The sequence below is a fragment of the Phoenix dactylifera genome, unplaced genomic scaffold, assembly GCF_009389715.1.
Source record: "Phoenix dactylifera cultivar Barhee BC4 unplaced genomic scaffold, palm_55x_up_171113_PBpolish2nd_filt_p 000153F, whole genome shotgun sequence".
Lineage (NCBI taxonomy): Eukaryota > Viridiplantae > Streptophyta > Magnoliopsida > Arecales > Arecaceae > Phoenix > Phoenix dactylifera.
Genome location: NW_024067702.1, coordinates 212,078 through 225,774, shown reverse-complemented (window position 1 = coordinate 225,774; position 13,697 = coordinate 212,078). Strand labels below are relative to the sequence as shown.

Here is a 13,697-nt window from a genome sequence, read left to right as displayed (position 1 = left end):
GATTTCCATTCTAACTTTGATGAATCTTCTGCTAGACAATAGATTAAAAAAAATTGATTAAGGTTCCCATATATTATAACTGCAATGAAAAAAAAAAAGTGAATGAAAGGGATGCAAATAAGATTAATACACCAAATTAATCTGCCTATGTCTAAATTGCAGTCGAATCATATTGCAATCTAATTCTTTTCAGAAAATATAGTATGTTAATGGAATCTATTAGATAGACATTAAAACTGTCGTGCCAGCCATACAGCGATTCACCTACCGGATTGCGCATTATTCGTTCTCACTGGCTGTTTCCCAATCTCATCTCACCCATACAACACCAACAAAAAAAAATCCATCACCAAAACCTTCACGACCGTTTCAATCTCTCTCTCCCTTCACCCATGATGGCTAGAACAAAACAACCCACCCGCTTTCAACTCCCATCCATTCGCTCACCGGACAACACCATCCCTCACAAACACCATTAAATCCTGCCTTCTCCACTCCCCTCCTCACCCCGCTCGATCGCTTCATTAACTTCCCAAAAACCAGTGCAAACATCAAAGGAAGACACAAAGCCATGGCTCTCAACAAGGTTGTCCTGGCTCTCGCGATCGCCGCGATGGTGCTCATGGCCTCGACGGTCCCCGCAGCGATGGCCGATGACGGCGATTTCGACTGCTACTGCGATTGCATGAAGAATAAGTGCATGAAGGTCCCAAAAACGACCAAGGAGGAATGCGCTCCCGCCTGCTCTGACGGCTGCGTGGAGGCTGGTTACAGGGGCCAGCCCAATCCCGACGACTTTTGTGGGCTTTAAATGGCATCGAGCGAAGTCCTCCATGCACGTGCCCTCGCGCTAGGGTACCAAGCATCACCTCCTCCTTGTTTCTTTTGTCTTTTCTCTTCTTCATCTTCTTCTTCTTCTTCTTCTTCACAAAGTGTACATTTGTTATGAACTCCTTGCTTCTCTGCATTTGTTCTATGTCTTTATCATGTATACATTTGTTATGAGCTTCTTGTTTCTCTGTTATCATGTATTCATTTGTTGCGCGGTGGATCCTTTATTGTGTAAACTTGCAACTCATAGTTTTGTGATGTGGAACTCTTGAACAATAATTCTTCTTCTTTTCTTTACAATGAAATGAATTGGGCAAAATCCCAATCCAAATTTATTAAGAAGGATCGATATAGCAAGAACTGTTAGTCTGGGCTATCCGAAGATGAAGAGTTGGATATCGAAGATCTAAAAAGATTCGAGGCAGGTTTTGGAAGAGAGGTTTTTTTCACTATGGTCCAGTTAAAAACAAAGAACAAAACACTCCTCTTGACATCCCCAGCTGCTCTGACTTGTTTTTTGAAAAGTTCTTCCATTTCTCTCTAGCCAAATACATCAACAGAGGCTGTCCGAATAACGAGTTACATATCGGTTTTAGAAAGATTCATGACAATACACTCAATAAAATCAAAATACACTAGCTCGCGGAGTGCTAGTGGCAGCTCCCCCTTCCCTGACCAAAGGGTGTACCCTGAGTGGTGGGCCGCATAGGCAGCCACCCAATCGGCCGTCCTATTGGCTTCTATGTATACTTCAGGATAGGTTTTAGAAGAGAGGTTTTTCTACTATTGTGGAGGTAAAAACTAAGAACAAAACACTCCTTTGACATCCGCAGCTGCCCTTACTTTGTGAGGGCATGGTCCACTGACCGGCCCACATATGAATTAGGCCAAAAACCCATTGAGCAAAGGCCCATATGGCCTGTGTGCGTGGAGAGGAAGAATCGGACTCCGACCAGGAGTCCTCTTCTTTCTTTCTCTCCTTTGGGTTTAGATCTCTTGTTGCTCCGCAGCGGATCTAGGGGGCTTCACTATCGATCCAACCGGGGAAACTCGCCAGAGACTAGGTAAGCTTCATTTCTCCCTTTTTCCGGCCTTTGGGCCACTGTCTCCATCTCAAATCCGGTTAGCAAATTACCGGATTGGTCTCAGACGATTTCCCTTGCTTTTCCTCTATTTCGTCTTCTTTTTTCTCATTCCAGCCGACCATCGCTGGGTGTGGCATGCCGCCAGCACCGTCGACTGCCGAGGGTCGCCGGCCACAAGCGGCTCAGCTGCCGAGCACCTTCCACTTCATGGAAAGAAGAAGAAGAGAGAGAAGAAGCCTCACAGTTCTCCTTTCCTTATTCTCTCCACTTCTCTCCGCTCTCTACACTTTTTCTCTCTAGAATGTCCAAGAAATTCGAAGTCGGGTCATGTCGACTTAATTTGCAAACTCGAGTTGACCCCTAAAAAGAGATCTTGAATTGCTTGGGTGCCCAGCGTCGCCTGTTGGACCGATCACCCCGCCTTGTCAAGGTCCATGGAACCCACTGATGATGAAGTATGTTAAACGACTCTGGCTCTAATCGAGTTCATGCCCTATAATATGTTGATCAAAATGCTCAAGCTTGACCTACCCGGAATCGTCAAATGCTCGTCTCCATTCCTTATTATTTTAATTCGATTAAAATTGTCAAACAGAAAGTAATTATGCTTTTAATATTTTTATAAGGTTAACTGAACGTTGATGGTTTAAGATGGAAGAAGCATGTAGATATTGCACTCATTACTTTTCAAATTATCATGTATTTCATGATATAAAATTTTCTTATGGAAATATTAGGCTTTTTTAAAATTATGGATCAGCATATATGTTATGAAAATCATGATTTATTATGAAAAATAGTTTCATGAATGTTTTAATGAAAATAACTTTGTTATGAAATATAAATTTGATCATGCTATTTAGTATTTTTCATCTATTTGTACATATATATATTAAGAAAAGATATCAGTTTTCAAAGGCTCTCAGATTGCTATGACCGTCTCTAGAAATAGGGGTCAATCAACAACCTAGAGCTTGCATCTAACGAAAACGGTTCTCTACCAATGGGTTAAAGTTAGTAACGAATATAAACTATGATATCTTATCGATTACGAAAATGGTCATGTCACGAGTTATAGTGACCATAGCACGAATATCTATGAGCAATATTTTGATCCATCATAGGATTATATGATATGAAGAATAATTTATGAATTTATTTGCAATATGAACTTGGTACTATGTTGATGAAAGATTATTGATTTATTCGTGCATGATTTATTTTATGATCTATTTTTAATATACTGTATTATGAAATGCTTATTTTAGAATATCTCTTATTTTTTTTAAAATGATGTATTGACATAAAGAGCTTATGCTTGATCCAGTAATATAGTGAAAGGTTTACTTACTGAGTTGTGTCGCTCATATACCTTATTTTTATTTTTTTTCTCTTCAAGTAAATAGGATCAGTAGGGACAAAGGTTGGTCCGGACTTAGAGTTCATGCTAGCGAGGTTGGCGATTTTGTAAAAAAATTTTAGTATTGACCATAAATTTGTAGCTAATGATTTTCTGAATGATGAGGGTGATGGGTTTAGTATTGATTTGGATTTAGATGCTTTGAACCAAAATTAGTTTTATTTAATGGATAAAAAAATTAGATATTTAATTGTTATATTTTGTTGTGATGGATTTAAAATCAAAAAGCAATGTCGGCTTTGTGTTCTCGTGGGTTGTACCCCTCGGTAGTATGGTTATGTCATGTTCCAAATTTGTGGCGCAACATACTTGATGTTTGAAAAAGTTCCTATATTGCTCTCATCCAAAAAATCAACAATTAAAGCACCGCGACATTTAGGTCTAACGTTTCATAACCTGCAAAAACTCTACATTTACAACTGACCACGATTGGACTACGATATTGACTCTATCAGAAAAAGCCTTCCATAAACTATGGGTGAAAGCACGCTTGAGGTGTTAGCATAATTTTAGGGATCACTTAACAACCTCCATCGCCTATAATATTTTTCTTTATTAGCTTAATCCTTTTTCAACCTTTATTATTTTTTTATTTAGCATGATCTTATTAGAGTAATTTTAGGGTCACAAAACAACTTGTATTGGGCAGTAATATTTTCCATTGTTAGTGTGATTGTATATCGGGCTATATTATTTATCTTGTATGAAATCTATATAAAAGTACATATAACTCCTGAGATGTATCAAATACGATAGAATAGAGAAATAAAATTATTGTTCTCTCTTTTTTTTTGTTTTTCACTTCTTCTACAAATATTTTAACATGGTATCAGAACCACTGATCACATAACCTGTCATCATCTATTCCGCCTTTGTTGTGGTCATCATTGCCATGTCAAGAAGCTTTGAAGACTCCAATTGCCGATTTATCGATCTCTATTTTCGAATGAATAAATAGCCAAAAATTCTCTATTTTTGGTAGATCTTAGATCCTCTATTTCTCCGTAGATCTCTATTTTCTAATGAATCAATATTGATCTCATTAGTAGATCTGCATATTCTCTATTTCTGATAGATTACTACCCGAAGATTCTTTGTTTTCTATGAATTCTCAACTCCTTTTCATCGCATTTTTTCTCAACTTCAGATCTTCAGTTGTTTCTCCTCACCGTCACTCGGCCACATTCTCTCCATTTCTGATTTTATTTGCTGCTTTCGGCTCTTTTGCGCCCCAGTTCGAAGCCAATTGCTCCTCTTCAATGGTGCCTCCGTCTATGAGGATTGTCGACTTTCGATTGCCTTCTCTCCAAGCTTGTCGTCACTACAACTGTCATCTTCTATGCGTCTTCTTGCTGCCACATCATAAGACAAGTCAATCAACCACCTTAACAAACATGTTAGTCTGATATCGGCTTCTGAGTTGTTATGTTAACTCTTAATCTGCTACATCAGTCAGACACATCAGATATCGGCTTCTGAGTTGTTATGTTAACTCTTAATCTGCTACATCAACTTCTGAGTTACTATAATAACTCGTATTCTGCCACATCAAGCTCTATACTGCTACATCAGCTTTTAATGCTATCTATATTATCAAGATCACCAAAGTAAAGTGTCTCATCCGTGTCAGCTGAGGAAACAGCTCTCACGTCAGAGACATTGCTAAGTGATGCAAACATCGAATCCTTCTGCTCTGGTGACACTATCATATCGACCCTTCAACTTTGCTGGCTCTCCAATTGAATGCCTATGCCCATTTTGAAGTCGTGGACTCCACCCTTTCATCTACCAGATGGAAATCTGAAAATTCTTTTAGTGCCTTCTACTATTTAGTAGTTAATTCCTTCGGCTGCGAGACTGATCTAGTCTCAAACCAAATGAGGGTTTTTCTCGAGTCCACAGTTGACGTTGCAGCAAGCAAGCTCTTCAGCTCCTCGACACTATCTAGGGTTGCAGCTTTGCTAGCATCGAGGCATTTGTATTCTTGCCTTATGCTCTTCAAGGCATTGCCCTTCTCCAACAAGATGTCCTTAAGCTGAGAATTCTCATTCCTAGCAACCTGTAGTGCTTCTTCAACAACAGTAGCTTCATTCACCGCTTGTTTCAGTATATCCCTCGACTTAGAATTTTTTATGCTTGGCCGCGCGAATTACTTAATTTACTGTTTTCCTGATGCAATTTATGGATCATCTCTTCAGACATCTTCATACAATTTATAAACCAGTTCTGTTTCGCATTCGAAGCAGCAATTGATTCCTCCAATTCCGACTTCAACCTTTTGGATCCATCCAATGCCAGTCGTCGAAACTTCTCTTCCAATAGTTATAACAACTCAGGACCTCGTCCAAAATGGCGATATCCAACATTTAAGCCTGACATCCAAGTCAGGCTAAGAGTTTAAATTTATATAAATCTAATCACAACCACCATGATCGACCTATGGTCATTTCCAATAAATCTATACTGCAGTGTCCTCTAGTCCACATAAGTTATGGCTCAGATCTGCTCTGATACCATTTATAACAATTCATGACCTCATTCAAAATGGCTAGTCGGAAGATATTGAGTTTTTTGATTTTGTGTAAATACATAAGATCTACCCAGTGAATAAACAATGTGGAACTAAATGCACGCTTGCATGAGTCCTCGCAATAGTGATGAGTCATCCGCACAAATAAAGTTTGGTTCTATTGAAACCCACAACATTCCTAAGATAAGGGAACTTCCTAAAATTTGAGTGTCAAGGATCAGCCACCTCATGTAAGCAGTAGAGATCTTCATTTATTAGAGTTTATCAAATTACATAAGTAATTTATTTAAAATTAGAAGATCACCTTCATTCATAGTACTTCTCACATGTATCACATATGTCGCATTCTAATAAAAATCTAACCAAAACACGGACATCTTGGATGAGGGAAATGGCATTCAACAATCGCATCAAAAACCGGTCAAGAAGTTCTTTTCGCTCACTGCGAGGATTGGGAGGAAGTAACCTTGGTGGGACTGCACATATTCCACCGCCACCAATCAGAATTCAAGAAAGACGTAAGCTATGTCAGAAAAAGAAAAAAATAAAGAGAGAGAACCGGGCTCCTACTTCAGATTTTTACATACCCAAACGTTTCTCTACCCCACATATGCTTTTCCCACATCAGATCAGACGTGATCTTCGACTGCCATTCGATGGGCCATATCTGAATCGAAATTTACTGTTGGTTCTTGTTATTATTTTTTCTAATAAATTTGGGTGACACGAGTTGCGCCATGGCACTATCCTTGATCTTATCCTATTTTCATTTGTGGATCAGCTTCAGGGTGGCCCCCCCAACTCCGCAACCCAATGCACCGCTGCTATGCTGTCAGATGCCATCCATTGGTCTCGCAAAGTCATGCAGCTGCATCACAAGAACTGGAAAGGCAATTTATATACATTTTCTTTTAATTTCAATAGAAAGATGTATTAATTATGCAACAACCAATAACCCCTTAAACCTTAATAAAGATTTGGGCTTGAACTCAAGTAGCTGATACAACCATTAAGAGAATTTATCAGCAAAGTAAACTGCCGCATTCATGATCAGATCAAGAGAATATCAGATTTTTTTTATACATATTTTCTCCATCACTTTAATCTTCAATCTGTGCAACATGTACAGTTCTCATAAATTATTTCTCAATCTATCATTTTGAAATTTAGCATACATCCCTTTTAGCATTCATAATTTTTGCTATGCTAAGTTATATACTCTGAGTACACAATTTCGTATCTTTTATTGTTGTTCGATAAATTCTCCCTCAAGCTACCTAGAAGACAAATTATAAACAGAAGCTTGGGTTGATATTTTTTATCTTACTAATACAGATCATATCTGATGTAAAGATGCAAAAATGTATGTTAGATATGGTGTTAAGGAAAAAATATTACTGGAGTAGTCGGATAAAATCCCTAAATAAGTTTCATTATTATATAAATTTCTTTACATTTTGAAAGTTGGATAATTTTTCTAATAAAATAAGCTTCAATTACATGTTGTTGTCTCTTCAGCAGATTAATCACGCTCTTCCAAACTAATCATATCAACATCTGTGCTCTAAGAAATTCCTCATTTGCCAGCCACTATGATTTGCCGCTTAACCTAATCATATCAACATGGTTATCCATATCATGAATTCGAAAATAGTTACATTTAATCAAGATGGATAACTTGAATCGTATATAATAAACATGGATAAAACTCAAACTGATAGGATAAAATAATACATCTGGTCTTTTGGGCAACTGACATCCTAAAAGTTGGTAATTATCAGGAAAATGGACCAGAGCAGTAGTAACAAAAACTGTAGGATAATTTGCATGCATCTGAGATTAGTCTCCCCATATTATATAAGCAATGCAACCAGCATATCTCATAAACGAGGGGAACTTCCAAGGCCAAACATAAGATAGCAATTTTTTTAGCATTGTCAGATGCAAACAACACCAGCAGAAGAGACATGAAACAGGAAGGATTTTCTAAAACACAAGCCAGGAAAAAAAGAAAAAGAAGAAAAAAAAAAGACTTGGTAAAGAAGATGGTGGTCAATCTGCAAGCTGAAACACCTAAGAATCACAAAGAGCAGTAGTGGAAGACATTTTTTTACTAGCTACTGCTCATCCTCATGTTTGGTTGTCTCTTTGATCTCATCTGCCCCATCATCCTGTAGACAATATATGCATATCATTTAATTGAATTGCAGATAAAGACAGAGCTGAAATATGGCAGGTAGAATATTGACAATGTTCATCAGAGCGTGTGCAAGACCTGCATATCTGAAGTCCACAAGGTAAGGTTGTCACGGAGAAGCTGCATGATCAGCGTGCTATCCTTGTATGATTCCTCTCCAAGAGTATCCAGTTCAGCAATTGCTTCATCAAAAGCCTAAAAATAAAAATGAGAGTGTAATTTCAGTAATTTTTATACAATAGAAAGCAATCAGGATATACTGTAATCCCCCTCTAAAAGGTTTAGGTTTATTTTCGCAAGAATGAGTCAGACAAAGTACAACAAATGATGGAAACCACATTATTGGAGAGGTCCTCTCCATCCGAGCCTTAGAACAGATAACAGCAAAGAGGAAGACATTAACTTACAATTATCTGGAGAATTACAAGATTAAAACGGATTAAGAACCGATAGCCTCGCAAGGTCCTTGAAATCGAAGTAGAAACATGGGCCAAAATGAAAGCAGAAACCCTACATCACACTACGATCACCCAACAGAAGATGATCTGTCAAATTGTAGGAACAAATGAATCTTGTAGAAGAATAACCAAAGTCAAAGGACCCAATCATAGCTAGGAAGATCGCATTTGATTTTTGACTATCCAAAATGGATATCAAATTGAATAAATTGTAGAGAATCAATGACTTTTCTTTTTTTAAAAAAAACACACAAACAATCATATAGGAATTGTTGCACCAGGGACATCCTTGCAGTTAAGACATTTAGTGGGTCCATGACCTAATTTGATGGAGGTACATGCTGTAATTCAATGGAAACTGAGACATAGATACACCAAACAAGTTGATAAGCTCTGACAGAAAACAGAGAAAATGAACGAACGGAACCTTCATAATTGTGTAATAACTGAAACTCAAAAAACAACAATCCTATGACATGGGCATGGTATGAAACAAGACTGTATGTCCACTATAGGACACCCAGATATCTTTAAGTTTTATCTGGGCATCCAGGAACTAGACCGAGAGAGCACAAAAGTACTTAGTTCCTGCACTCTTAGTTATGATATTTAAAAAAACAAAAGAAGGAAGAAATGTGGTAGATTTTTGGAAAGACTACAAATTAGCAATCCACTGCATTTACGATATTATGAAACATATTGGAAAAATGATCACAGCATCCTAAACAACGAAGTTGAAGATTTGAACCACAAGTAGAAAAAGATGATGACTATCTCCACCAGCTGATCTTCCAGTAAAAATCTAGCAGTCAGGTCATACTATCTATGTACCGCAATGGCCCAGTCAAATAACCTTCAATAATAAAAATTTCAGAATGACCTCATGGCAAAGCAGGTGAACTGAAACAAGCATAGTGTTTACACAACCTTCTACCAGATATCCCCCCATTAATATTATCTCAAGCAATGCCAGAGGGCCAACCCTATTACCAAAGGGCAAAAAGGGATGCACCATTGGCATGCCATATGGCACTAAGGAATCGGTTCTTTATATCACGAAACCACCATGGATCGCATCAATGCCCTTGAGCCATGTGACATGCCATCAGTGCAGAGGTTTCTTTTGGTAAAAGAGTTAGGTCTCATGGTACTTTTTCTATATAATTCACATTATATCCTGAAAACTATGTGGCTGATAATTCCTGAATACATTGGACAAATTTTGGCATCACAAGATGATATATCCATAAACATCCATAAGAGGAGGCATCCAAGTTCTGTATATCATTTACATAGCAGATTTCATAATAAACTAATCTAGAATATCATGCAATAGCAGATGACCCCGAAATACAGAGATGTCCTACAGATCATTCTGAGATCTCATCACTCTTCATTTTTTTTTATCTCCTTTCTCTATTCAAGATATCTCATATTTTCTTATACATCAGTTGTCCTGTTGATAAATCTTAGCTATATTGGAGAAATTATAATCGAAGCAATGTCAAAAAAAATAAAAAATGGAGCTATTCATAACAACTTAAATTCTTACAGTGAATTCGAAACACCCTAAGAAAGAGAACGTTCCCAATTCCAATCAAACGAACAACTAACTAAATCAGATATAATTCATTTCTACAAATCCTAGCATATAATTCACTTCTACAAATTCGGATCAAAACACCAAGAGCAAATATAATCATCAATTCAACAAAGAGCAGAAACAAGCACAAGATCCAATCTGCTCACCTGCTTGGCAAGAGAACAAGCCCTGTCAGGAGAATTCAAGATCTCGTAGTAGAACACCGAGAAATTGAGCGCCAGCCCCAGCCGGATTGGATGCGTCGGTGCCAACTCCGCCAACGCTATATCCTACAGATCCAACATCAAATCAACATCTCAAAACCTAATCAAACCCACCATCAATTGCAGAAAAGAACCAAAATTTCTCGTTCCGATCTGAAACTCCTAAACCTAGCAACATCGGATCTGATCGGAATGGGATCCCGACCTGGGCGGACTTGTAGGCGTTGAGGGTATTTTCGGCGGCGTCCTTGCGGTCGGATCCGATCTTGAACTCGGCGAGGTAGCGGTGGTAGTCCCCCTTCATCTTGAGGTAGAAGACCTTGGAGTCGGCCGTGGCGGCGGAGGGGACGAGGCGAGAATCCAAAAGCTTGAGGATTCCGTTGCAGATGTTGGTGAGCTCAGCCTCGATCCGGCCGCGGTAGTCGTGGATGGCGGCGACGTGGTCCTGGTTGCCGCGGCTCTCCTCCTTCTGCTCGATGGACGAGACGATCCGCCACGAGGCCCGGCGGGCGCCGATGACGTTCTTGTAGGCAACGGAGAGGAGGTTTCGCTCCTCCACCGTGAGCTCCACACCCTCCGGCAATGTCGCCGTGACCCTCTCCATGAACTCCACCATCTCCTCGTACCGCTCCGCCTGCTCCGCCAGCTTCGCCATGTACACGTACTCCTCCCTCGTCGCCGCCGCCATCGCCGGAATTTCGATGCCAAGAAAGAGAAAATAAGTGGAGTGGAAATGCAGGAAGGCGTGGAGAGAAAAATGACAAAGAGACGACAGAGAGAGAGAGAAGAGGGGGGGGGGGGTGCCGGGGGAGAAGAAGAGAAGGAAGTGGGTTTAATTTACTAAAGCTTAATTAAGGACAATTATTCGTTTAGTTAAACTAATGTATTTTTAATCCAATTGGCTTTAATTTTAGTTTGGGGCAAGAGATGGAGATAGCGACAGGTACCAATTTTGTCCCTGGCAGCCTGAAAAAATTATGAGTTGGACATGCCTTATGAAGGTGGCGGGAGGGCAAAATAGTATTCTTAAATATATTTTTTCTTTGTTAGATAAGAAATAAAGGAATCATATGGGTATATTTGTGGATGTATGTTCGTGTTACAAATATTGCTTTTCTAAAATAAATAAATCCACTTCTGCTCGATTAATATTTGTGGATGCATATTAATGATGGGAAGTGATAATGTCATACGAAGGGCAAGTGCTTCGAGAGCATCATGCTTTGATTTTTAGTAATTTGACATCTATACCGGGCCCAACACCTAACCTATTTTAATTTAAGCGCCCTTTTTTTTGTCTTCGAGGTAGATCTTTGGCATGTCAAGAAGGTGCGAGCACAGCCTTGATACATTGGAGACAGGAGGGATTCTTTTGTTTGAACCCGTATTCTAGTTTTTCTTCATATCCACATCCTATCGCTCAAGAAATTATATTCTACATCACGTGCGCCAACTCCGGCATGCGCCATGCTAATCATTTCATCTTCTATCAGTCAATCACCGAGATGAGTGTATGATGAATAAGGCCCATAAAAATGCAACGAGATAATTATCATGATGCATGGCCCTGTGATGCATATGGTACAGAATATAATTTTTCTTGTTGCTCTCCGTTCTTTTCCTATGTTTTGTGGTCGACCAATCTATCGTGATCTTTCAGTGTCCTCTTTAGCGACTAGGATCGTCACAAAATCCTCTATCATTAGAAATAGCAAGATCGCCTCCGCCTAGCAGCTATCGCTATTATTTGATCTTAACCACTATGCTTCACTATGCACTGAATAGATATTGGATATTTGTACAGAACAAAAGAACCCAAATAATACTTTATGACTAGTTTGTTTGGATAAAATCCTGAATTATTACAAATGGTACCAGAGTGGAGATATTATAATACAGAATCATTAGGGTTGACCACTCATGCTTGTAAGGAGATTTGAATGAATTTGGACCGCCGTCCAGCATAAAGGAAAGAAAAAAAAAGAAGAAAAACTTCCAAACTCTTGTGTAGTCATCCAAAATGACCTCCCAAATTCAAATTTCAAACCTCCCCCATATAATTCAAATTTTGAAATTTAGAATCTAAAATTCAAATATCTGACGGAGACCAGTCCACCGCTACCATCAAGAACCGTGTCGAAATTTATGCCATCCGATAATAAAAAGAGAACGCATGGCTTCGAACCATCGATTAACAAAAAGGATAGAGAGGCGATCCTGCTGGGAAGAGGAGGGAGGGGAAGAAGAGAAGGTCCGGATTCGACAAACATAAGGCTGAGATAGGGAGACTGTCATCATCACAAACCCCACACCACAGCCCACATAATAGAGGTTCAAGATAAAAGAAATTGCGAAAGAGGAAGATCTCTGAGGTGGTAGTGGGAGTGTGGCCTTACTTCCAACCAAGTGGTTCCGAGTTCGAAACGCACGGGCGTCGATTAAATTGTGGAGACCGGATGCTCCCTGCTCGGACACGGGGTCTGGAAGGATGTATCGCTCTGCTGGTAGCCTCGGTGGTACCAGGTGTGATGTACTCACACGTGGTATTCGTGCCGGAGCCCAAAGGGATAACCGAGCTGGGCCCACGGGTGGGGAGGGTATGAGTAAAACCGGCCGGGGTGCCCAACACATGGTCATTTCTGCCCGCATCGAATATTCTCTTGGCAGGGTAGGGTTCTAGTGGGGGCTGCTACGCGGGGGTGGACTTGTCTCTTCCTCCCCTCTTCCCCTTTCTTTCAGCAAAAAAAAAAAAAAGGGAAAAAAGAGAGGAAGATCTCACAGCACTCAGAAAGGGGAAGAGAGAGGAAAAGAGAATGGGTGAGAAGGAAATCAAGATCCATGGAAGAGAAAAGGAGGGGAAAGGGAAGAGGGAGACCATGCAAGAGGGATAGGCAAATTAGGGGAAGAGTTTTTAAAACTTTTACTACATTCAAAGGGCAGTCCCTCCAGCGGCGGTGGAGAGTGCCACCCTTTGCTTCGAGATATTTAGACTATAATAAGTGGCAGTGTGGCCTTTCAGACCAGGTATGTATTCAAAAAGATTAACAAAGCTGCGAACTAGGTGCCTTGTATGTAGCCAGTCAGTCCAAAAGTACCCGAGCTGCCTGGAACTATATAAATCATCAATTTTAGCAACAAAAAAAAAATCCCTCTATGTACTTCCCATTTAATATATTAAAAATAGAGTTTTTTAACTATCATTACGTCAAGTGACGCGTGTGTTGCTTAATATGGATTTTTTTCTGAGGGAGAGGTGATAGATGAACCATTGGGAAGAAAAAGTCTCAAATACTGGTGATACTGCTATTGTTGCAACAGATAATTCTGATTGTGCTGAAACCGTTTTATCCGTATCTATTGGTTGTTCTAG

General features: G+C 39.5%; 1 protein-coding gene across 1 annotated transcript; it reads right to left on the bottom strand.

The window, feature by feature from the left end:
- Positions 1-7,717: 7,717 nt before the first annotated feature.
- On the bottom strand, positions 7,718-11,131 carry LOC103718734 (14-3-3 protein 6-like). Its single transcript, XM_008807682.4, has 4 exons — positions 10,533-11,131; positions 10,271-10,393; positions 8,142-8,258; positions 7,718-8,037 (listed from the first exon to the last, which is right to left on the bottom strand). The coding sequence occupies exons 1-4, from the start codon at positions 11,013-11,015 to the stop codon at positions 7,984-7,986; spliced, it is 777 nt and encodes a 258-aa protein (XP_008805904.1). The 5' UTR covers positions 11,016-11,131; the 3' UTR covers positions 7,718-7,983.
- Between the last annotated feature and the right edge of the window lie 2,566 nt (positions 11,132-13,697).

Coding starts and splice junctions, on each gene's coding strand:
- LOC103718734 (XM_008807682.4), bottom strand. CDS start 11,015: ATGGCGGCGGCGACGAGGGAGGAGTACGTGTACATGGCGAAGCTGGCG. Junction 10,394..10,532: donor ACGCCTACAAGTCCGCCCAG/GTCGGGATCCCA, acceptor TTGGATCTGTAG/GATATAGCGTTGGCGGAGTT. Junction 8,038..8,141: donor TGTGGACTTCAGATATGCAG/GTCTTGCACACG, acceptor TATTGTCTACAG/GATGATGGGGCAGATGAGAT.